The sequence below is a fragment of the Myotis yumanensis genome, unplaced genomic scaffold (assembly GCF_028538775.1).
Source record: "Myotis yumanensis isolate MYYU_CA2020_CCGP unplaced genomic scaffold, mMyoYum1.0.hap1 SCAF_1, whole genome shotgun sequence".
Lineage (NCBI taxonomy): Eukaryota > Metazoa > Chordata > Mammalia > Chiroptera > Vespertilionidae > Myotis > Myotis yumanensis.
Genome location: NW_027223752.1, coordinates 33,859,789 through 33,883,697, shown reverse-complemented (window position 1 = coordinate 33,883,697; position 23,909 = coordinate 33,859,789). Strand labels below are relative to the sequence as shown.

Below are 23,909 nucleotides of genomic sequence, written 5' to 3'. Positions count from 1 at the left end.
TTCCCCAGTTTAAAAAATGGTGAAATGTTACCAACCATGTGGTCAAACATGAAGCCAAATCTACATGTACTTCACAGAAACTCAGAATTTGTTAACAGAAGCACAAAATATTAAAAGCAAGATGCTGGTCTAACTAGCCAATAAGCTAGTTTTGAGGTTCTAATCTACTACCCAGAGCCCTACGTCTTCATGTAAGGAATGAAAACCAAAACACTGAAAGTCAGCTTTTATTTGGACTCTGGAATACATTAAGCTGAGGCAGACTTTCATTCCTGAAGCTTGGAGTAATGGAACAGGAGGCAGGAGACTTGAGTGTGGGTTTTCACTCAGCTCCTACTTAGCTGGTGACCTTGGGTGAAGCTCAGCTCCCTCATTTAAGCAGTGAATAGATGTATTACCCAATCCTAAGATTCATAGACAGCCAGTTTTCTAGCCTCAGGAGACTTGAAGCACAGAGCTGCTGGAGCAGGTAGAACAGATAGGAACCCCAGCCCCATTGCATGTCCCTGTGCAAATGATTTCACCCTGTTCTGTAGAAAGTCCTTTTTCTCAGCTGTAGAAATAAGAATCATTTCTATAGTCCATACCAAAACACCAATAAATGTGCTTTCTTTCATTTAGCAGCTGAATGCCTCAATCAGAAAGTTTCAGACTCATCCTCAAAGAGACTTTTGAACACAAGAATACTGATGGTCCCTATTATCTTAGTCCTCTATCATCCATAATATAAATTTCAAGCATTTGTGAAATTGTTTATTTTTTTACAGTGAAAGTGAAAAATGAAAATACAACTTCCTGTGACATATGAAAGGTAGCTAGACATGCCTCCTCATAGGGCAAGGCTCATGAGAAAAGGAAGAGGGATGAGCAGCTCTCTCTTTCCAAGTCCAGTGAAAAGTTTAGCTCAAGAGGCTGCCAATGAAAAGGATACAGTTCAATTCTTTTTCAAATGTTCTCCACATTCTTTAATCTGGCCCACCTCCAGCCTACCTTCCTAGCCTTATATCTTAGTCCTCCCTTCTTGTGCTCTTCACTTTGCCCAAATATTATCATTTTGGCCTAAACTGGTCCTACACTTTGCTGCTTCTGAGCATTTATTCATAAGCACAATGCTTGGAACACAGTAGGTGATCAATAAATATTTGTTGATTCAATGAAGTAATTAAATATCCATTCCCTCCATTTAGAATGTTCTTCCAATATTACGCCTGTTCTTTTTTTGCAGTGTTTATTCTTCAAAATCTAGTTCAAATATTACATAAACTGAGATTTCCCCCATATGGGAAAAAATATCTCTTTCCTCCCACAGCACTTTTTAATGTCTCTTGTATACCTATTGCATTTCCCATTATCTTTATTTCTTGTCTCTCATACCAGGTCATCAATTCCTAGGGGACTTGCATTACCTTTCTTTACCTTTGTGTTCCCTATAGGGCCTAGCACAAATGATACACAATAGTTATATCACACATATGGGGTGAAAAAATATTGGTCTTTGAGAAAAAAAAAAAGAAGAGTCAGTATTTGCCCTGCTGGTGTGGCTCAGTGACTGAGCGTCGACCTATGAACTAGGAGGTCACAGTTTGATTCCCGGTCAGGGCACATGCCCAGGTTGGGGGCTCGATCCCCAGTAGGGAGCATGCAGGAGGCAGCTGATAAATGATTCTCTCTCATCATTGATGTTTATATAAAATCTCTCTCGCTCCCCCTTCCTCTCTGAAAAAAAAAAAAATTTTTTTAAAAATATTATTTGCCCCATCTTGCCCCTGCTTGTGTTTAACTACAAAATAGACCCCTCTTTTGCTAAATGTGAACATTCAGGGGGGCAGAAAACCTGTTATGGGTGAGAAAAGGCTGGCCCTGACAATAGGGATTCTTCTCCTCTGGGCTAGAAAGGCAGCAGTGAAGGACAAACAGGGAGAAGGTGGGATAAAGTGGAGAGAGAGAAAAGCAGGAGTCAGGCTGGAGTAGAGCATGGTGGGATGATGTTCTTTGAGCCACTGACCCTCTCAGAAACAGCAAGTAGGAAAGTGACATTTATTAAAACAGTGAGAAATTGATAGGCACGGGTCATTCACAGGCTCTCCTGGGTGACATTTCATGGTTAGCGTTTTCACTTGACAGATGGGAGACAGACTCAAAAAGCTGCTTGAGGGTACCAACTGACTTAAGGTTTCAAATGGCTTGACGTGCCTCCTGGTGGCACAGGATTCAGACCCTACTGGAACCTAGAAGCAGTAAGCGCTATCGTTTAGTCTGGATAACCTCACAGAGAAAACATTTTCTTCTCTTTCTCCCCTGAGAGCTTGGCTAGTTTCCAACCTATGACCTTTAGGGTAAGGATTCCAGTTGACTAAATAGTAATTGGGGAGACTCAGCACAGAAGCATCCCAGATTGTATAGTAATGCAGGAAATTTTCTTCTAAAGGAGATGCCCAAGCAGAGCTCTCTGAGAAAAAGAATGACGTCAACAGACCTGGAGAGGGCATGCCAACCCATTAGTCATAGGCCAAAGGAGAAAGGACAGTAATGCAAGGGACAAGGCCAATTCAATGACTGCTCAAGTCAAGGACTACTGAGATGATCAAGTGCAGCAGGACATCAGCTTGCCCTCTTCCCACTAGCATGGTAAGTGTGGCAGTGCTCTGGGAAGAACAAAGAACAGGGCTCTATCCTAGCTTTACCATTAAGTAGCTGTGTAATTAATCTCAACCAGTTAATTTATATCATAAACATCATCATCTGTAAAAAGAAAAAGTCAATAAAAATGATCTATAAATCCTGTTCTAGCCCTATGGGGAAATTCATGCAATCATGAAAGTCACAGGACCAACAAAATCTAAATACAAGAAGCTGGAATAAGGACAAATAAGCATATTGACTGAAACTCTAACATTGTATCTCTGATAGCTTTCCTTGCCTCAGATATAACTTGGTTTAATTTTAGATGCTTTTTTAAAAGAGCAAAACAAAATGAAAACTACCAAATCATCACAAACCAAGTTTTACTTTCCCCCTAAAACAGCGGTTCTCAACCTGTGGGTCGCGACCCTTTGGGGGTTGAACAACCCTTTCACAGGGGTCACCTAAGACCATCGGAAAACACATATATAATTACATATTGTTTTTGTGATTAATAACTATGCTTTAATTATGTTCAATTTGTAACAATGAAATTGGGGGTCACCACAACAGGAGGAACTTTATTAAAGGGTCGCGGCATTAGGAAGGTTGAGAACCACTGAACTAAGGGGATGGTGGCTTCTTTTTTTTAATTTTAAATATATTTTATTGACTTTTTTTTTAAAGAGAGGAAGGAAGAGGGATAGAGAGTTAGAAAGATCGATGAGAGAGAAACATCGATCAGCTGCCTCCAGCACACCCCCTCCTGGGAATGTGCCCACAACCAAGGTACATGGCCTTGACCGGAATTGAACTTGTGACCTTTCAGTCCACAGGCTGACGTTCTATCCACTGAGCCAAACTGGTCAGGGCGGGATGGTGGCTTCTTAACCTCCAGATGGGGTTTAGACATCAGAATTCATCAGACTCAAGATCGAAGGCCACTGGAAATGTTGCAGCATACAGATAGTTTCAAAGCCTAGTGACTATTTTATTTTTGTGTCTTGAGACACAAAAGAGAAGGTGATATAACGACAGAGCAGAGAGAGATCTGAAGATATTGACCCTAGTGTGATGTGGCCACAAGTGAAGGAATGTTGGCAACCTCCAGAAGCTGCAAGAGGGTGCTCCCTAGGCCCGGCTATCTCTAGAGCTTCAAGGACAGGAAGGCAAGCAATTTCTGTTTCTTGAAGTTACATAAAGTATCTGCCAGGGTTTATCATGTGTCCAAAAGAGAGACACTGCACATTTTGTAAATTTACCTCTTCTGACCATGAGGAAGAAACAATTCTTCTGTTTTCTATTGATGCTTTTCAAAACCCAGTTCTTTACAAAAGCCTCTAAGTGAATATCTTGTGAGTTAATACATCAATATCTATGTATATAAAAGCCTCGGCGACCATTAAGACCGGTTGACCAGTTGCTATGATGTGCACTGACCACCAGAGGGCAGACGCTCAATGCAGGAGCTGCCCCCTGGTGATCAGTGCGCTCCCACAGCCAACCTCCCACGGCCAGACAACCTCCCGTGGTCCCTCCCCCCCGCTGGCCCCAATGGCCCCAATGGGGTCAGCCAACCAACCTCCCACGGTCCCTCCCTACTAACTGGGCAAGACACCCTGATCGCCCAATTGCTGGCCAGGCCAAGGGATCCCACCAGTGCATGAATTCGTGCACTGGGCCTCTAGTATTTGAATAAATGACAACACATTGTTCCTTATCTTAAAAAAAAAAAAAAAAAGGTCCTGAAAGGAGTTAAGTTTTAAACTACTCTTTTTAAAATCAATTTGTCAATATTTTGTAGTATGCCAAAATAATTGAGAATTTTAATAGACTGTTAGTATGTTTAGATATGAGGTCCTACATACATTTCTTCCAACTGTGAATTGTAATAATTTCTCTAAAAGGACAGAATAGGAAGGTGCCTCACCTTGATAATCTTTTCTACACCAGAAGAGCAGATCATGTAGGTGTGGGGGTTAAATCGGACCTGGTTAACAATAGACCGATGCCCTTTCAGCACCATGAAGGCTCCGTTGACCACTCTACCAATGCCACCTGGGAAGACAGAAGGAAACAAAAATCAAATGAGGAAAATATATATGTTCCAGTAATGGCAGGCAAACAGCTCTGAATTGGATTCGAGTTTCTTTATTAACTATTCCACCAGCAGATAGCTTAATCTTACAGATAAAGTTGCTATGGGAAGAGGGAAGATGAAATATCTCTCAGCATATGTGCTCTTACCAAGAGCCTTTATTTAGCCTTTAAGCATTGCCCACGCCCACCCACTGTAATTCCATTGTCAATGAAGCTACATCCACTTAAAACATTTCATAAGTTTTTTGATACCAAGATAGCATCCAAGTGTTACCTAAGAAAAAGTCAGTCATGAGCAAAATGAGATGGAACTGCTTGGGAACAGTTAGGCAGCTAAGCCAGGGACAAGCAGAACCAGAAACATGTAATTATTCAAATGCACAAAAACATTTCTGGTCCATTTGCCCTCAATTTCTATGATGCAGATAGTAAACAAAACAAACAAATATATAAAACCACTGGGAAATAATGGAAGATATACTTTTTTTTTTTTTTTTTTTTTTTTTACCCTGGTAGAAGAGAAGAACTAAGGATAAAGAGAGGAGATTTGTGTCACTTTCATAATAAGCAGAGCCCAAGTTTTGAGAATCTGAATTAAAGTGTGTGGGCCTTAAAGACATCACGTATGGATTAGAATCAAGAGGCCACGATAGAAAGCTGTACTTTAAAGACCATCCCATAAACTTTTTTCTTCAATGGCTGAGAAAAGTACCAGAGGCCTGGCACTTGCACCACAAATGAATATGTCATCATTTATGAACTTGGGATAATCCCAAAGGTTCAACCTCACTGGTCAGGACATCACAGTCACACAGAACACATGCACCCAAGTCCTGAGCAAGGTTGCTTCTGAGCAACCGTCAACAACAGCTCAGTACACACAGGCCAACCTGTGACCCTAGCAAACTGGCAAATATGATGCATTCAGACACAGACAAATGAGTGTTCACTTACCTAAGCAATAAATACCTTCTTAGTCTCTACCAGGAGCATGGCATACCCTAGAAACTATACCCTAGTGGTCTAGTTTTGGCTTGACATTCCACACCATCGCGCTCACAATTCCATCTTGCTCAAATATCATTCCAAACATGTACTGTTTCGGTGTTTGGAAGGAATATGACTAAAACATCACTTCTCTAGAAACATTCTGGCTCTGGGGAAGGGGGTCCTCTGCTTTTGGCATCCCGATACAACAACTCTTTTGCCTCATGGAAGATATTCCTCTTTATTGCCATGTAAATATATATTTTTTATAACATTAATGTCTCAGACTGTACTGATCTGTCCCTTCACAGTGCCAACTTATACAGTACTAGGTACTTCCTCTACTTAGTGGGTGACAAAAATATCCTTTGTTGCCGAAACCGGTTTGGCTCAGTGGATAGAGCGTCGGCCTGCGGACTGAAAGGTCCCAGGTTCGATTCCGGTCAAGGGCATGTACCTGGGTTGTGGGCACATCCCCAGTAGGAGATGTGCAGGAGGCAGCTGATCGGTGTTTCTCTCTCATCGATGTTTCTGACTCTCTATCTCTCTCCCTTCCTCTCTGTAAAAAATCAATAAAATATATTTTTAAAAAAATATCCTTTGCCTAATCTCCCTGCCACATACTTGACATTACTAATATTTAAATTGTCCAGGATGGATAATACATTTAAAGCTATTCGTATCTCAGCCTAACATCAAATTTGCTAATAAACCATAAAGGAAAAGAGTGACTAGACATAGAACTGTTATGATTTTATGAAGAAAAGCAGGATCAGAAAAGGTAAAGCACCAAAGTAGGATGCCACGACAGAATCCCCTAGACAGCCTCAGTGCCCTGCATTCCTAGGCTGGAGTGATGAGAGGGAAAAGTAACCTGAATCTACCCAAAATAAAAGGAATCTAAAACAGTTGTCTCAATACAGGAATCTCACCACCACCAAGGAGTTCCTTCAAGTCTAATTTTGTTCTATATGAGGTTGATTCAACAAATAGCATTCCTGCTCATGGTCTCTTCTGAATTCTATGTTTAACAACATCCTACTCCTATCTATACCCCCATGGGGATGGTCACTAGCAAAGAAACTTCAGGTTAAACCTAGTACCAATCTCTTGTTTAATCCTACAAGGGATTAAAGTGCCTCCAAGAAAAGGAACTGAAGTAACTCAGAGAATTTAAGTGACTTCTTCCAAGTCATATAGCTAGTAAATGGCAGAGCCAGGATTTGAGTCAGAGTCAATTTGGCTATAATGCCCAATCTACTACCTTTCCACCATATTGGTAGCCTTTGAGAAATGAAAGGATTTGAATAGGAATGAAGTAAGAAGCTCAAAACTGATTTCCAAATCTTTCTAAATCTTTATCTTATAGATTGGTTTTCTTTTTCTTTTTCTCTTTTTTGAGAGAGAGAGGAAGGGAGAGGGAGAGAGAGAGAAACATTGATGTGAAAGCGAAACATCAATTGGCGGAGTTTCCTCAAAAAGTTAAAAATGGAACTCCCATTTGACCCAGTGATGCCACTTCTAGGAATATATCCCAAGAAAACAGAAACACCAATCAGAAAGGATATATGCACCCTTATGTTCATAGCAGCACAATTTACCATAGCTAAGATCTGAAAACAGCCTAAGTGCCCATCAGCAGATGAATGGATTAGAAAACTGTGGTACATCTACACAATGGAATACTATGCTGCTGTAAAAAAGAAGGAACTCTTACCATTTGTAACAGCATGGATGGAACTGGAGAGCATTATGCTAAGTGAAATAAGCCAGTCAATGAAAGAAAAATACCACATAATCTCACTCATTTATGGATAATTATGACCATTACAAACTGATGAACAAAAATAGATACAGAGCAACATTGAACAGACTGTCAAGCTATAGCAGGAAGGCCGGAGAGGGTTGGGGGGCGTGGGTAAGAGATCAATCAAAGGACTTGTATGCATGCATATAAGCATAACCAATGGACACAAGACACCGGGGGGTATGGGAGGCTAAGGGAAGGTCAAGGGGAGAAAAAAAAAAAAAGGAGACATATATAATACTCTTTGTAATACTTTAAGCAATAAAACAAACAAAAAAAACAAAACAAAAAGAAACATCAATTGGCTGCCTCCTGACCAGGGATTGAACCAGCAACCTTTTGGTGCACGGGGCAACACCCAACCAACTGAGCCACACTAGCCAGGGCTGGTTTTCATTTTAAGTCCTGAATTTAAATGGGGTATCAATGCTTGAAAATTCCAGACCACGGAAAACCCGTTTCTATTACTCTTTCGTGCACTGTAACCTCATCTGGTTTCTCTCTCGGTAGCAATTTTAATATGAAGTCTTTTCTCTTCTTTCCACCCAAACTGATACCTAGGAAGTCTGAAAAAGAGGAGGAAGCCAATAGACCAAGAGACTGATAGTGCAAACAGCTACAGAAAGAATTATTGCTTCCATTTGTTTAAGGTAAACCAAAGCTATATACACAGAGTCATAGCAATGAAAGGGCTTCAGAAAGGTTCTCTATAGTTTCTTTTCTGGTTTCCAGGTTTCAAGTGATTGGCTACAGCTGCTACTATATAGTTAGATACAATGATTTTTAGAGAATAAATTTTTATCAGTTCTGGAGATTGAGTAATTCAGATAGGTAAGATTTCTTTATTCTGAAATGGCTAAAGTAAAAATACCAGCATCAGTAAGAATGCTGGGGTCTCCCTCTCCTCCATTACTTAGCCAGACCCTGCCCATCATTAGATGGATCAATCTGAAAGGAGCTAGGCAGAGATTATTTCTTCCAACAACTACATGACCTATATACTCCCCTGAGGGTTATCTCTAGACTATAGGTCAGGGGCCTGGTGAGGATCAACCTCACCCATGGTTACCAAATGAAGCCATGACCTAATCATTAATAATGGGTACCAATGAATAAATTAGGACACACCCAGGAAAAATGGCACTCATCCTTGAGCTGTCATTTATTTGTACAGTTCTGTACAAACCGATGGTCATTTCTCTGGTGCAACAGTTTGGCCAGCTCAACCAAACATGTTAGCACCACTTTGTAGGTCTCTTTAATAAGTCAAGGCCAAAGTTCCCTTATTTCCATCTTTCCTTTGGTTCAGTAGAGATAATAGGGAGGTGGGGAAGGCTATAAATCACTTGACTCTAAAACCTCAGAAAATAAAATAATTGGGCCATCTCATAAGATTCCAACATCAGTGACTCACTCACTACCTTAGGGGATTTAGGAAACACAAAGGGACTCAGAGATGACCCTTTGCTTAGAACTCTGAAAAAGACCTTTCTAAAATGCCAAGGCCAAATGTTCCCCTAGAGAAGAGAAGGCTCCTTAGAAGGCTCCAAGTGTATAGGTCCTCATTTCCCTCCCCTTCTTTACCTATGCTCCTCTTTTCACAACATTCAGCCAGAGACTTGTCCCTCAGGCTCCTCAAGGGTCAGGGACACCACTCTCATTTCCCACTAACTTGTTACTTCTCTTTTTGTCAATTTAATTTGCTTCAACAAAGTCCCCCAAGAATGACTATGCTTTCAACTCAAAAGCTAAAAGCAACCTGGTCATGTTTTTTTGATGCCTTAGTCTAACAACAACTTATCAATCATGCTACAAAGTGGTCCTCAATGGCACTTGGGGCTACAGAACAGGACACTGCTCCCCATCTTCCCCAATCTAGTCCATCAGGAAATTCTGAGGGTTTTACCTTCATAGTATATCTAGATTACAATGCTATTGCCTCGGTTCATGCCACTATCACCACACAACTATATAATGTGACACTCTTGCTAGTTCTCATTTCTATGGTTGGCAGCCTTGTTCAACTCAGTAACTGGAGTGATCCTGTTAAAATAAGTCGGGTCATGTCATTCCTCTGCTCAGAATTCTCTAATGGCTCTCTATTTCACTCACAATAAGAACCCATGACTAGACACCCTGTGTCCCACTTACCTCTATGACTTCAACCCCTACATACTCTCGTGCCTCCCTCGCTCTGCTTCAACAGATTGATTTCCTTGCTGTTTCTCATACACACCAGACACATTTTAACTTTAGAACCTTTGCACTGATTTTACCTGAAATGTTCTTCCCCCAGATTTCTGCATGGCTAACTCCCTCACCACTTTGAGGATTGCTCAAATGTGATTTTCTCCATGGGGCTTATACGAAATATCCTATCAAAAACTGCATTTCCCTGATCCCCCTCCCCCAATACCACTTCCTGTCCCCCTTATTCTGCTCTTCGTTTCCTTTTCCATGGTACTTCTAACTTTTTAAACATAGTATATAATTTATTGTGTCTGTTGTTCATTGTCTGCTTTCCCCTCTAGAATGTAAGCTACATGTTGGCAGGGCTCTTTTGTTCCTCTGTTGTACTCCAAGCCTATAAAATGGTGCTGAGCATATAATAGGTTTTCAGTAAATATTTGATAAGGATAAATGAATGAAAAGATGTGAATGTATTAGACCATGGGATATAAGCATGCAGGGAAAAATGCAGTCTCTATTAGTGGGCTCCATCATCCAACATGTGGATTGTCCAAGTGTTCCTCTTTCTCCTTCTTCCTGCTGTCAGTTTTGAATGTTTCATTTTCTTCCTTTCTTTCTTTAAAGTATTTTAACTATGGTAAGAGCAGAGAAATAAAGGGACTAAAATCCTACCTATCCTTCATGGTCCTCTGAAATGCTAATCCCATGAAAATTTTACTGATACCCACAATCTCTTCAAGCCCTCCTTAATCATCCTTTTTATGGGCCTTGGAACTCATTTTTAAATTTAGAGTACCATACATACGTATCTTTTTTCATCCCCCTCAGATTGGAAGTTCTTTAAGGGCAAGAAAGTGTTTATCTTTCAATTGCTCAAAGGGCTTTGCATAATATACTGTTTTATATAAGGATACTCAATAAATAAACAAATTGAAATAAATGCCCTCATCATTTTCTCTGGAACAAGGCTTGAAGGAGAGGGCTGAAGCTATCATAGTGGAACCTCAGTTCTTGAACTTAATTTGTTCCAGAAGGCTGTTCAAGAAGTGATTTGCTAAAAAACTGAATCATTTTTTTCCCATTAGAAATAGTGTAAATGGGATTAATCCATTCTAGATGCCCAAATGATTCTGTTTTAACCTTTCTCAATTACTCGTGATCGTTGTTTCATCAGCACTTTCACACCCTTAGCAACATAACATCAGCACTCTTTTTTTTGTTGTTGTTAATCCTTACCCGAGGATATTTTTTCCATTGATTTTTAAAGAGAGTGGAAGGGAGGGGGAGATATATATATAGAAACATCAATGTGAGAGAGACAGATTGATTGGTTGCCTCCCACATGCACCTGACCAGGGCCAGGGATCGAGCCTGCAACTGAGGTACGTGCCCTTGACTAGAATCAAATCTGGGACCTTCAGCTTGTGGGCCGACACTATAACCACTGAGCAAAGTGGCTAGGGCAACATTAGCACTCTTGATGGCCTCTTTATGTTTTAAATTTTTCTTTTTTAAGCTCTACTGTTGTTCTCACATCTTTCCTTTTCACTTTGCTGTTATCACTAACCTTCTTAGGACCTAGAATGACTTATTGTACAATCCTATATAATAAAAGGCTAATATGCAAATAGACCAAACGGTGGAACAACCGGAACAACTGAACAACCAAACAACCAGTCGCTATGATGTGCGTTGACCATCAGGGGGTGTACGCGGAACATGGTGGGAATCGGCCAGCCCTGCTCGCACCAGGTGCCGGTGCCTGGCACCGGTCCCGATTGCTCAGCGCCATCAGCGGGTGCAAGCAGCGGCTGCCAGCCCTGATCACCCCTGAGGGGCTTCTCCACCTCCCCCTGCTCCTGAGGGGCAATTGGGGCAGCAGCCACTACTCGCATCCACTGCTGGTGCCGGCCCCAATCACTCCACACTGTCAGCAGGTGCGAACAGGGCTGGCACTGCCAGCACATGGGAGTGGCAGCAGCAGGAGCAGGGCTGCTGGCAGAGAGGGGACCGGGGGCCATGGCTGGAGAGGCTGGGCAGGCACGTGGAGTATGGGCTAAGACCCGCCCCTGTGCCTACTGCAGCCTCGCGGCCCACAGTTCCTTTCAAGGTGCATGAATTCATGCACTGGGCCCCTAGTTTAATAATAATAAGCAGCAACAAAGGCACAAAAAATAGCCAAAGCACAATTTCATGAGATGTTAACAATGCAAGGTTTAGTGGTAAACTGAGTCATATCAGCATGAAAGTGTTGTTGGGCAGAGAACCAAAGTGTTGTTCAACAACCGAGACATTCTTTCATGAACAACTTGGTTGAGAACTGAATTGTTTGAGATGGGAGATATTCAAGAACCAAGGTTTGGTTTGATAAGTACCTGTTGAGGCAATCTATTTCATTCCTGACTCCACTGGTAGAATTAAGAATTTATAGTTATAGCTCTGGCCAGTGTGGCTCAGTTGGCTGAGTTTTGTCCCATGCACTGAAAGGTCTCTGGTTCTATTCCTGATCAGAGCATGTACCCAGATTTTGGGTTCAATCCCCTGTTGGGGTGCATACGGGGAGGCATCCAATCGATGTTTCTCTCTCTCTCTCTCTCTCAAATTAATTAAAACTTTTTTAAAAGGAAAGAATATACAGCTATAAGAGTAAAGGGACTAGTTCTTTTCTTTGCTATCTCTCAAAGAGTTTTCTAAACATCCTTTTAGCAATTCCAAAAGGCCTGAGTGAACAATCCTAAGGTCTCCAAGTTTCAAACCATAAAGAGAAGTACAATCAGGGTACTGACAAGACAGAATGAGTAGTGGCTATCTCCTGGGGATCATGAGCCACTTAAGAGTTAAGAAAAGCCAGATGGGGACAGGCAGTGCTGTCAGTAAAGCTCAAGGTGCCCATAGACAGCAATGCTTAATTGCACAAAGTCAATTAGGCTAAGTTCTTCTTTCATCATCTGTACTTCACATGTGTTTGCAACCAACTACTTGTACCAATTAAAACCAGTTGTTCTTCTAATTACATGGGGAAAAAGCAGGTGCCCAGGCCTAACTCATTGAGAGTCAACGCATGTGCAGAAAAAGGAGACAGCATGTACACATAGGCAGGCCTCTGAAAATGCATTTACAGCTATTTCCAGCCTACTTCATCAGCCTACTGGCAGTGGGGGTAGCTGCAGTGACTTGGCAATGAAACTGCATGTTTACCCCCTCCATTCAGGGAAAAACTTGTCATATAACTTTTCCCCTCTTAAACTACATAGTCAAAAGCAACATTCATGCAAAAACAATGTAACTGACCATTCAGGAGGGCACCAGAGGACAATGTCTTGGTCTCTAAGTAGTTTTTCAGAAGAAAGTTAAAAGGGAGAAAGTTTTTTAAATGAGAAATAACAATTATTTCTTATTAATTATTAAGGGGGGGGGAGGAGGTGGAGGAGAGTATGGTGGGATAAATGATGATGGAAAAAATTATTTAAAAAAAAAAAAAAAAAGAGCCCTGGTCAGTGTGGCTTAGTTGGAGTGTCATTCCATACACCAAAAAGTGGCGGGTTGGATACCAGATTGGGCTCTCTCTCTTTATCCCTAAGAAGGTAGATATTACTATTGTTATTGTTAACATTCTTATTTTATAGATGAAGAAACAGAAGTTTGGCCCTGGCCAGTGGGGCTCAGTTGGCTGAATATCATTCAATGCACTGAAAGATTGCCGATTCCATTCCTGGTCAGGGCACATGCCCAGGTTGCTCGCTCCATCCCTGGTCGGGAGGCAGCCAATCTATGTTTCTCTCACATCAATGTTTCTCTCTCTCTCTCTCTCTCTCTCTCTTCCTCTCTCTAAAAAAACAACCACACAAAAACACACACACAACAGAAAAACCAAAAACATATTTAAAAAACAAACAAACAGAAGCTTGACAAGATTAAATAATTTTCCCAAAACTTCCAACTAGAAGATGAATGGATTAGGAATTTAAACCCAGGCCTACCAATTCAATTACATTCTGCTTCTTCCCATAAAGAGTAAGGTCTTAGTGTAGAGGCATGTCTCAGGGGAAGCAACACTATCTGTGAAAACCCTAAGCCCTTTCCAACAAGAATTAGGGGAATGGGAAGGAGAGGACAATATGAATATTTTCTAGAGACACCCAACTCCACCACACGTTACCAAATCCATTATGTCCATACTTAAGTTACGAGGGAGAAAATGCTTTGGAAATTATGGATCTACTAGGGGCCCAGTGCACGAATTTGTGCACCTTGAAAGGAAATGTGGGCCGCGAGGCTGCAGTGGGCACAGGGGCGGGTCTTAGCCCATCCTCCACGCTCCCACCCGGCCCCTCTGCCACAGCCCCAGTCCCCTGTCTGCCAGCAGCCCTGCTCCTGCCGCTGCTGCTCTCACACGCTGACAGCACAGAGGAATTGGGGCTGGCGCCAGACGCTGGCAGCGGGTGCAAGCAGCGGCTCCAGAGACAGCAGCGGTTGTGAGCGGGGCCAGTGCCAGCAGCAGGTGCAAGCACTGGGTGAGACCATGGTCTGCAGGAGCAAAGAATTTTCAGTAACCACCAGAGGCTCTCCCCGATGACAGTGACTGGCACCCCGCCTTGGTCTGGTGCCCCCACTCACCTGCTCTACCATCCCGCCACAGCTGACGCCCACCATGGTCTGCGCTCTGCCACCTGCTGCCAACTCCTGATATGTTCTGCACACCCCCCCCCAGTGGTCAGTGCATGTCATAATGACAGGTTGTTCCGTTGTTACACCATTTGGTCTATTTGCATATTAGGGTTATATATATATATATATATATATATATATATATATATATATATATATAGGCACTGGTCTTATTTTATATAGAATAACAATGTCTTACATTTGAAAGCACACAATTTTCAGAAAGCTTCTAAGACTATTAAATCATCTCATGAGCCCGGCCAGCATGGATCAGTGGTTGAGCGTTGACCTATGAACCAGGAGGTCATGGCTCGATTCCTGGTTGGGGCACATGCCCAGGTTTCGGGCTTGATCCCCAGTGTGGGGCGTGCAGGAGGCAGCCGATCAAGGATTCTCTCTCATCACTGATGTTTCTATCTCTCTCTCCCTCTCCCTTCCTCTCTGAAATCAATAAAAACATATTAAAATGAATAAATAAACAAATAAATAAATATTTTAAAAAATCATCTCATGATTTGGGGCGGTAGGTGCAGAGGCAATTTTATAGAAGAAACTGAGGCTCAGACAATTGTTACATAATTTGCCTCGAATGGATCACTGGACCAGCTACGTAGAGGCAGCACTGGACTCAAAACCAGGTATGGTTTTAAGCCCAATGCTCCTTCCAATACACCACAGTGACTATACTTAACTGCAGGTCTATTTATTTTCTTTTCAGAATTATCACAGGAAAACAGATGCTCTTCCTATGTGCTGCAGAGGTGTAAAACATATTCTGATGGGCTTTTTTTGCCACAGTAAAATTCCCAGTTCTAGTCCTCCTCTAATTTTTAAAGAGGTTTTTAGAAATGAGTTATGTGACCTTAACTAAAATATCAAGCCTAATCTTGCCATTAACAAGTTTTACAATGGGGTTATATCTTACATTTCAAAATGATTTTCTCAGCCCACTAGGAAGCCTGATGAGAATTACTTAGCCAATTCGTTGTCAGTGTTGTTTATATAATGAATAAATTTCATCTCTCTGGAGTTTGTGTAGCAAAAAAATTTCCCCAGTGATTGTCAGTCTTTCTGAAGAGAAGAGCGAAAAAGAAAAAGATGCCCTTGCTTTTGGCTCACACTCAGGACTTCTCTCCATCTAGCTCTCCCAGCATTTGGCATACACTGTGAAGCACACAGCAGGCACTCAATAAATGCTGATTGCTTGTCATCTGATTATGCCATACGGCATATAAGAGCAAACCAACTTCCCTGTAACAGACTGCTTTAGTATCTTATGTTCAACTGGCATGCATAGAGAGCGAGTCCAGCCTCATTCCATATTTGTTTAAATCAAAGAGGCAGTAGATTAGATTAGAAATCTCCTGACAGACTTTTCATCCTTTAAGCATTCTAAGCTAGAATCCAAGAACCACATCTAGCCCTTATATGTTATGTTTAGTTTGCTGAACCTTGCCAAATATTTTTTGAACTATGAATTACCAATGTTTAAAAAATAGAGAGATTACATAGAAAAATAAGAGGTGCTAAGAATCCCTGAAGCCAGGTTGAAGGGTAGGGCTATAAACAGGATGAGGTGAAAGAGCAATTTCACCATCACACCCTTCCCTAGTACACATGGTCAGGAAACTACCCCTTCCCCACACAAAAGCAGAGGCCTGGGGGTTGCCAACTGAAAGAGATTTTGGACTGGGAATAGACACAGAAGGGGGAATGGGGATTAAACAAAAATCTATGTATAGATATGAGATCCATAGTTCTATTGCCCTATTTGGCTCTTGGTACCATAGTTCAAGTGCTAGGTAAATATCCTCCTGATAGAAAATCAAAGATTCCTACTTGGGGAAACTGGCTAATTTCAGTAGTAGAAAGCCAATGGACAATGGCCAAAATTTAAAACTTAAAATATTATGTTTATTATAGGAAGAAAAAGAAACTTGCATTTAAAAAAAAAAAAAAGCTTGCCTGATCAGTTTGGCTCAGTGGACAGAGCGTCGGCCTGCGGACTGAAGGGTCCCGGGTTTGATTCTGGTCAAGGGCATGTACCTTGGTTGCGGGCACATCCCCAGTGGGGGGTGTGCAGGAGGCAGCTGATCGATGTTTCTCTCTCATCGATGTTTCTAACTCTCTATCCCTCTCCCTTCCTCTCTGTAAAAAATAAATAAAATATATTTTTTTAAAAAAGCTTTGTAATATTATTTGATTTAAAATGTATGTACCTGTATTACTTTGATAATAAAAGTACTTAACTCTAAAAATAGTAAAAAGTAAAATAAAAATGAAAAAAGAACAAGGAAGAATAGAAAAAAACATTTTTTTTAATGTGGGTTAGAATAGTAGCAGGAAACAAACACCTCAACTACCAGTTAGTGAATCTAACAAGAGAAATAATTATAAGGTCCTGTCCTTTTGTACAATGAAACCCAAGCACCAAATAAAGGCTGTGATCCAGGACCAACCACACAGCCCCAGGTGGAAACTATGGGGTTTCTAGCCAACTCTAAGTATGAGTGGATCATGGGTCTGTGAACTCCAAAAACAGCTTTTGTGATCCTGTATACTTTCTGAAACACCATGTAGCAAGGAGCCAAAGCTTTTCTCTGTTCTAGTCAGACTACATCTGTTGCACTTATTCATTATTCAGTTAATCCTTAAACAGAGGTAGAACAAATCTAGAGGAAAGAAATGAGTACATTCAAGAAATCGATATCATTTCCTTGAGGGGCTGCTAAATAAACTTGGGGGTTCTATCTCTGGAGGAGGTAGAGAAGGGGACATGAGAGCCACCTTCAAATGAGTAAAAGGCTCTGAAAAGGAAGGATGATAATAAGGCCGTTCTCAGTAAGCCACATTCAAAAGATTACAAAGGGACGCAGGGTAAGGATTCCAGAAAACTTTCTTATCAATGAAGTTACCTCAGGGCAACAAGCACCCTTTCATGGTGGGCATCTTAGCAGAGGGTTTAAATTATGCCTAAATAAAAGTGTACTTTAATATATACTCTAGCCCTAACTGGTTTGGCTCAGTGGATAGAGCATCGGCCTGTGGACTCAAGGGTCCCGGGTTCAATTCCGGTCAAGGGCATGTACCTTGGTTGCGGGCACATCCCCAGTGGGGAGTGTGCAGGAGGCAGCTGATTGATGTTTCTCTCTCATCAATGTTTCTAACTCTCTATCCCTCTCCCTTCCTCTCTGTAAAAAATCAATAAAATATATTTTAAAAAATATATATATATACTCTGTATATGTAACTTATAACTCAAAAAAATGATTGTGGGGGTGGGTATGTGAACAGAAAATTTTGTAGATCCCTGATCTGGGCCAAATATCCATGCAATACTTGAACACCTTTCAAGTTTTTATTTTTATTTATTTTATTTTTAAAAAATATTTTATTGATTTTTTACAGAGAGGAATAGAGAGAGATAGAGAGTTAGAAACATCGATGAGAGAGAAACATCGATCAGCTGCCTCCTGCACATCTCCCACTGGGGATGCACCTGCAACCCAGGTACATGCCCTTGACCAGAATCGAACCCGGGACCCTTCAGTCCACAGACCGACGCTCCATCCACTGAGCCAAACCGGTTTTGGCCAAGTTTTTATTTTTATTAAGAAAATTTTATTCCTATTGTGATTTATTCTTTGACCATGGCTATTTACTTATTTTTTTCAATGAGGAATTTTTAAGAAGATATGGAAACAAATATAAAAAGTATAGCTTAATGAAGTTTCATAAGGCGAATACCCTTATAACCAACACCCAGGTCAAGAAATGGAATTTTTCTGGCTATTCATTCAGAGGCCCCTACATGCCTCATTGCAATTACAACCCCTTCATTCCCCCATCCTATCTAATCTAATCTAATCTAATCTAAGCAAAGAAAAACATGCAAATTGACCATACCTTTGCTACGCCCAAGCCAACCCCACCAGCCAATCAGAGCAACTATATGCAAACTAACCCAACCAAGATGGCGGCCGGCAGCCACGGATTTGGAGCAAGCAGGAGGCTTGATTGCCCCGGCGATGGAGGAAGCCAAGCTTCCCGCCTGCCCTGGCTGGCTGTGGCCTCCGCTAAAGGCAACAAAGTTTCAATTATAGAAGCTAAATAAATCCCAGATACCTGCTTCCAGCCAGCCTCCACTGGGAGCTTGGGTGGCTGGGGGCCGTGGAGAGCCTGCAAACAGCCATCAGCCACTCACCCAGACTGGCCAGGCACACCAGCAGGTCCCCCCTCCCTGAAGGGGGTGTGGCCAACCTGAAAATGGCCCTCAGCTCCTTACCCAGGCTGGCCAGGCACTCCAGCGGGGACCCCCACCCTGACGGGGGTGTGGCCAGTCTGAAAACGGCCCTCAGCCCCTCACCCAGGCTGGCCAGCGGGACCTCACCCTGATCCAGGACACCCTTCAGGGCAAACCAGCCAGCCCCCACCCATGCACCAGGCATATAATAAAAGGGTAATATGCAAACTGACCCTAACCGCAGAACGACTGGGAATGACTGGTCACTATGACACACACTGACCACTAGGGGGCAGATGCTCACTGCAGGAGCTGCCCCTGGTGGTCAGTGCGCTCTCACAGGGGGAGCTCTGCTCAGCCACCAGCCAGGCTGATGGCTGCCAGCACAGCAGTGATGGCAGGAGCCTCTCCCGCCTCCTCATCAGCACTTAGGATGTCCAACTGCAGCTTAGGCCTGGTCCCCGCTGGCAAGTGGACATCCCCCGAGGGCTTCTGGGCTGCCAGAGGGATGTCTGACTGCCAGCTTAGGCCCATCCCCTGGGAAGTGGGACTAAGCCAGCAGGTGGACATCCCCCGAGGGGTCCCAGACTGTGAGAGGGCACAGGCCAAGCTGAGGGACACCCCTGCGTGCACAAATTTTTGTGCACTGGGCCTCTAGTCCTATATAATAAAGAGGCAATATGCAAATTGACCATCACCCCAACACACAAGATGACCGCCTCCATGTGGACACAAGATGGCCGCCACAAGATGGCCGGCAGGGGAGGGCAGTTGTGGGCGATCAGGCCAGCAGGGGAGGGCAGTTGGGGGGACCAGGCTGGCAAGGGAGGGCAGTTAGGGGTGACCAGGCCGGCAGGGGAGGGTAGTTAGGGGCAATTGGGTCGGTAGGGGAGGGCAGTTGGGGGGGACCAGGCCTGCAGGGCAGGGCAGTTGGGGGGACCAGGCTTGTAGGAGAGGGCAGTTAGGGGCGACCAGGCTGGCAAGGGAGGGCAGTTAAGGGTGACCAGGCTAGCAGAGGAGGGCAGTTGGGGGTGACCAGGCCTGCAGGGTAGGACAGTTATGGGCAACCAGGCCAGCAGGGGAGGGCAGTTAGGGGCAATTGGGCTGGCAGGGGAGCAATTAGGCATCGATCAGGCTGGCAGGGGAGTGGTTAGGGGCAATCAGGCAGGCAGACAGGCGAGCGGTTGGGAGCCAGCAGTCCTGGATTGTGAGAGGATCCCAGATTGGAGAGGGTGCAGGCTGGGCTGAGGGACACTCCCCCCTCCGCACCTTGTGCACAAATTTCGTGCACCAGGCCTCTTGTTAAGTAATAATGGATAATAATGTAACCATTATCCTGACTTCTATATTAATCACTTCTCTGCATTTAAAAATAATTTTATTTATCCAGGTGTGCATTCCTAAATACTTTAATTTTGCCTGTGGTTTTTTTGTTTTTAAGTCTCTTATGTTTCTTAACAATAGGTTTCTTCCTATTCATCCTTCTTTTCCCATTAAAATGTATTTGTTGAAGAACATGGGTCTGAGAATTTCTGACAGTTTGGATTTTGTGGGTTGTATCCTCACAATACAGTACAATATACTCCTCTGACCTCTATTTTACTTTCTGCAAATTAAAAGGTGGATCCTGAGGTCTGTTCAGATTTGGGTGGTTTTATTTTGCAAGACCATGGGTAGTATTGTTCTTTCATCCAGAGGCTCATGTCTAATTGCCTTTCCTTTTGTAATGTTAAGTTGTTGTTGATGTTCAGTATTTAGATGAACTAATTCATTAAGGGCTTCTAAGTCATTATATTAAAATTCTATAATTTTTTAAAATGTCTGTTTTACTGACATTTTTGGACGATTATTTTCCCTACAAATAGAATTCTGGTCAGTTGGCTTTCATTCTCTAAGCACTTTATTTATTTATTACTGATTTAGACATTTTCTCAGGCTGCTTTTGGGCTTCTCATTATCTTTTGCTTTCAATAGTTGGACTTACGATGTGCCTAGGTGTGTTGTATTTATCCTACTGTCATTACTGAGTTTCTTGAATCTAAAAATTGGTATATTTCATTTGTTTTGAAAAATTTTTTTAGCTAGTATATCTTCATACATTGTTTCTGCTCATTTTCTTTATCCTTCTGGAACATCAACTTCATATATATCAGATCATCGGTGTTCCACTTGTTTCTAATGCTCTCTGTTCTGCTCTTTCCATTCTCTTTTCTCATTGTCCTATGGTTTGGTTATCTTTTTTTGGAGGGTGGGAGCAGTTATCTTTTATTGATCTGTCTTCTATTCACCGAACCTGTCCTCTGGAGGTTAAACCCATCCAATAAATTCTTAATTTTAGACATTTCAGTTTTAGAATATCTATAAGATTATTTTCCTAAATAGATTCCAATTTTGTTGAAATTCTCCATCTTTTCATCCATTTTGTCCATCTTTTCTCCTATTTTCTTTATCATATCTATAATATTTAAAGTCACTGTCAGTTAATTTAAATATCTGCATAAAATTGTGGGTTGGCTTATATTTTTTTTCCTCTCTTGATTAGTAGCCACATTTTCTTGCCTCATAATTTTTTACTGTTTACTGGACATTGAGTATAAAAGAACCATAAGACTGTTATGGTGCCCTGGCCAGTGTGGCTCAGTTGGTTGGAGTATCATCCTACCTGTGCACCAGAAGGTCGCCGGTATGTGGAATCTGAAGTCTAACATGTTCTTTTTAAAATAAAAATATTACATCATTCCTTTTTCTTCCTTTAAATAATATTTACACTTTATCCCCTAAATTTCAACCTAATTCCTTTAAACCAGCTGTGCCTATACAATCCTTGGAGAGTCTAGGTACCCATTTTCCAGTTTTAATATTGGAATCCTAAATCAGCTATCAGGTTTCCACCAACCCAGAGATTACATAGTCATCTACTCACAAAGTTAGCCCAACAGTGGGCCATATCCTAAGTCAGAAGAGAAATCAACAGGGAGAGGAAAATACTGCAATACTAGAAGCCCAGCACGTGAAATCGCGCAGCCCCGCCCACCTGCACTGGTCTTTGGTCATTACGGTGTTAGGACTACAGGCCTTTTATAATATAGACTATTGCTAATTCTTTCCCCTTTCTCTGTTTATACAAACATGAAAAAGATTCCAGAGAACATCCTGGGGAAAGAGGATTATCCACTTTCTATTTTGACATATTGACTTAATAATTAAAAGTTTTCAAGACCTAATAAAAGATACAATTAAGCCCAAAGCGTATTCATCAGCTAATCAATTTAGAACATATGGGGCCAGGAATACTGTTTTTGGTTCAGATAGATGATGCTGTCCCTTCTGGTTCTGTTTCAAAGGTAAGCTGCTTTACTCATGCTTTCCAAATTCCAGAAGGGGAAATAGGCCTTTTGCAATATGTTTAGTAACTAGACCACAGCAACAAGAGTTATACCAAAGGTGGTCCTCAACAAGTTTTGAAAGGCAAATGTTTGTTAATTCAGCAACAGGCAAGCCAATAACTTCCCTAAATTAAGCACTAGATACACTGTGCAATATACACTGGGCATAGTCCTCTATAATTTTCCTAATGGCCATTTTCCAGTTTGATGCCATGTATAACCCAGAACGGATGGCTACATTAAGCTGTCCTGAGAATAAAAAAATATATAAACTTTCTACCAGTAGGAAGCAAACAGTGTAATAGGTAACTGCACATGTAAGGTCACTATTATCAAGAATGAAGAATGATTCATGCTATTTGAAACCTCATCTGGCCTAGATCCCAATTTATGGAAAGCTGCAGTTTGTTTGTTTTTTTTCAGAATACATCTAGAACAAATGCAGAAATATTCCTCCTAATTTCTTTGATGTCTGGCATCAGCCAAACCCCAGGGAATGTACTTGTCAGTCAACAAAGAAAATTTCATTTTAGTTAACATCACCAGGGAAGCCAAAGGAAAAAAAGAGGCCTTAACAACTATTTGTAGAGTAATAAGCATGAACATGCAGATGGATAATAAAGGAAAAGCATGTAAAAACAAGATAAAAATATTCTATCATGCTTTGTCAAATAGGAGAGAGACAAGGACATAAAGGAGGTCTATGAAGTCTAAAGAAAAGTTCTTAGGAGGAAAAAGATTTGAGCATCATTATGTCAGATATGTATGAAGGTTATAGTTAAATCTGGCTTCTAATTTTTATTTTATAATTTCCTTTGGTCACTTTTCTGATAAACTTTTATTATGTTAAAAGAGAAATACCAAAAAAAAAAAAAAAAAAAAGAGAGAGAGAAATACTTTCCTCTATAGCTACAGATCTGCCCTTTCAGGGCACAGCATGCCAAAAGTCAGTAGAACCAACATCAGCAGCAGGTTTATACTAGGGACATACTCACCTGCTTCTGGATCTGCAGGAATTCTCCACATGTACAGGTTGAAGTCATCAGAGCCTGAAAGGATATACTGTTGGGACAAAAAAGTATTTGTATATATCAATTGACTGATAATCTATAATAATAAAAGTGTAATATGATAATTAGACCAGACGTCCTTCTGGATGAAGTGGTGGTGGGTGGGCGCCGAGGCAGAGGCCCGCAGCTGCTGCAGCGGGCGGGGGCCGTGGTGGTGGGAGCCAAACCCCTTGCACGAATTTCATGCATCAGACCTCTAGTATATATCTATATTTATCTTCCTAAATACAGAAAGACTCTTTGAAAATAAACAAAACAAATGAAGATATATTCAAAAGATGTCACACAGCAAACACCCTCTTAAAAGTATTTGCAAATCAAATGGCTCTTTGGCTAAAACTCAGCAACAACCAACCAACCTGATTCAAAATGGGCAATGGTCTTGACCAGACATTTCTACAATGAAAAATATACAAATGGACAATAAACACATGATCACTAATCATTAGGGAAATAACTATCAATACCACAATGAGATACTGCTTCACACCCATTAGGATGGCTATTACCAAAAAACAAACAACAGAAAACAAATGTTGGCGAGGATGTAGAGAAATTGGAACCCTTGTGCACTGCTGGTGGAAACATATAATGGTGCAAACTACTGTGGAACATAGTATGGCAGTTCCTCAAAAAGTTAAACATATAACTATCATATGACCCAGCAATTTCACTCCTAGATGTGTGTGTGTGTGTGTGTAAATGAAAGCAGAGACTTGAGATATCTGTACACCAATGTTCACAGAAGAATGCTTACAATAGCCAAAAAGTGGAAACAACCCTAATGCCCATCAACAGATGAATGGATAGATAAAAATGTGATATATACATACAAT

The 23,909-nt window shown here is 41.7% G+C and overlaps 1 protein-coding gene across 3 annotated transcripts in view; it reads right to left on the bottom strand.

Moving 5' to 3' along the window:
* The window catches only part of DCAF5 (DDB1 and CUL4 associated factor 5), a 102,248-nt gene that overhangs the window by 5,534 nt on the left and 72,805 nt on the right, over positions 1 to 23,909 (bottom strand). For all 3 annotated transcript variants that reach the window (XM_070417712.1, XM_070417700.1, XM_070417708.1), the window contains exons 7-8: positions 22,999 to 23,065; positions 4,553 to 4,680 (exon numbers count right to left, since the gene is read on the bottom strand). In XM_070417712.1, coding sequence (XP_070273813.1) covers positions 4,553 to 4,680; positions 22,999 to 23,065 — 195 coding nt within the window. The remainder of the gene's footprint in view (positions 1 to 4,552; positions 4,681 to 22,998; positions 23,066 to 23,909) is intronic.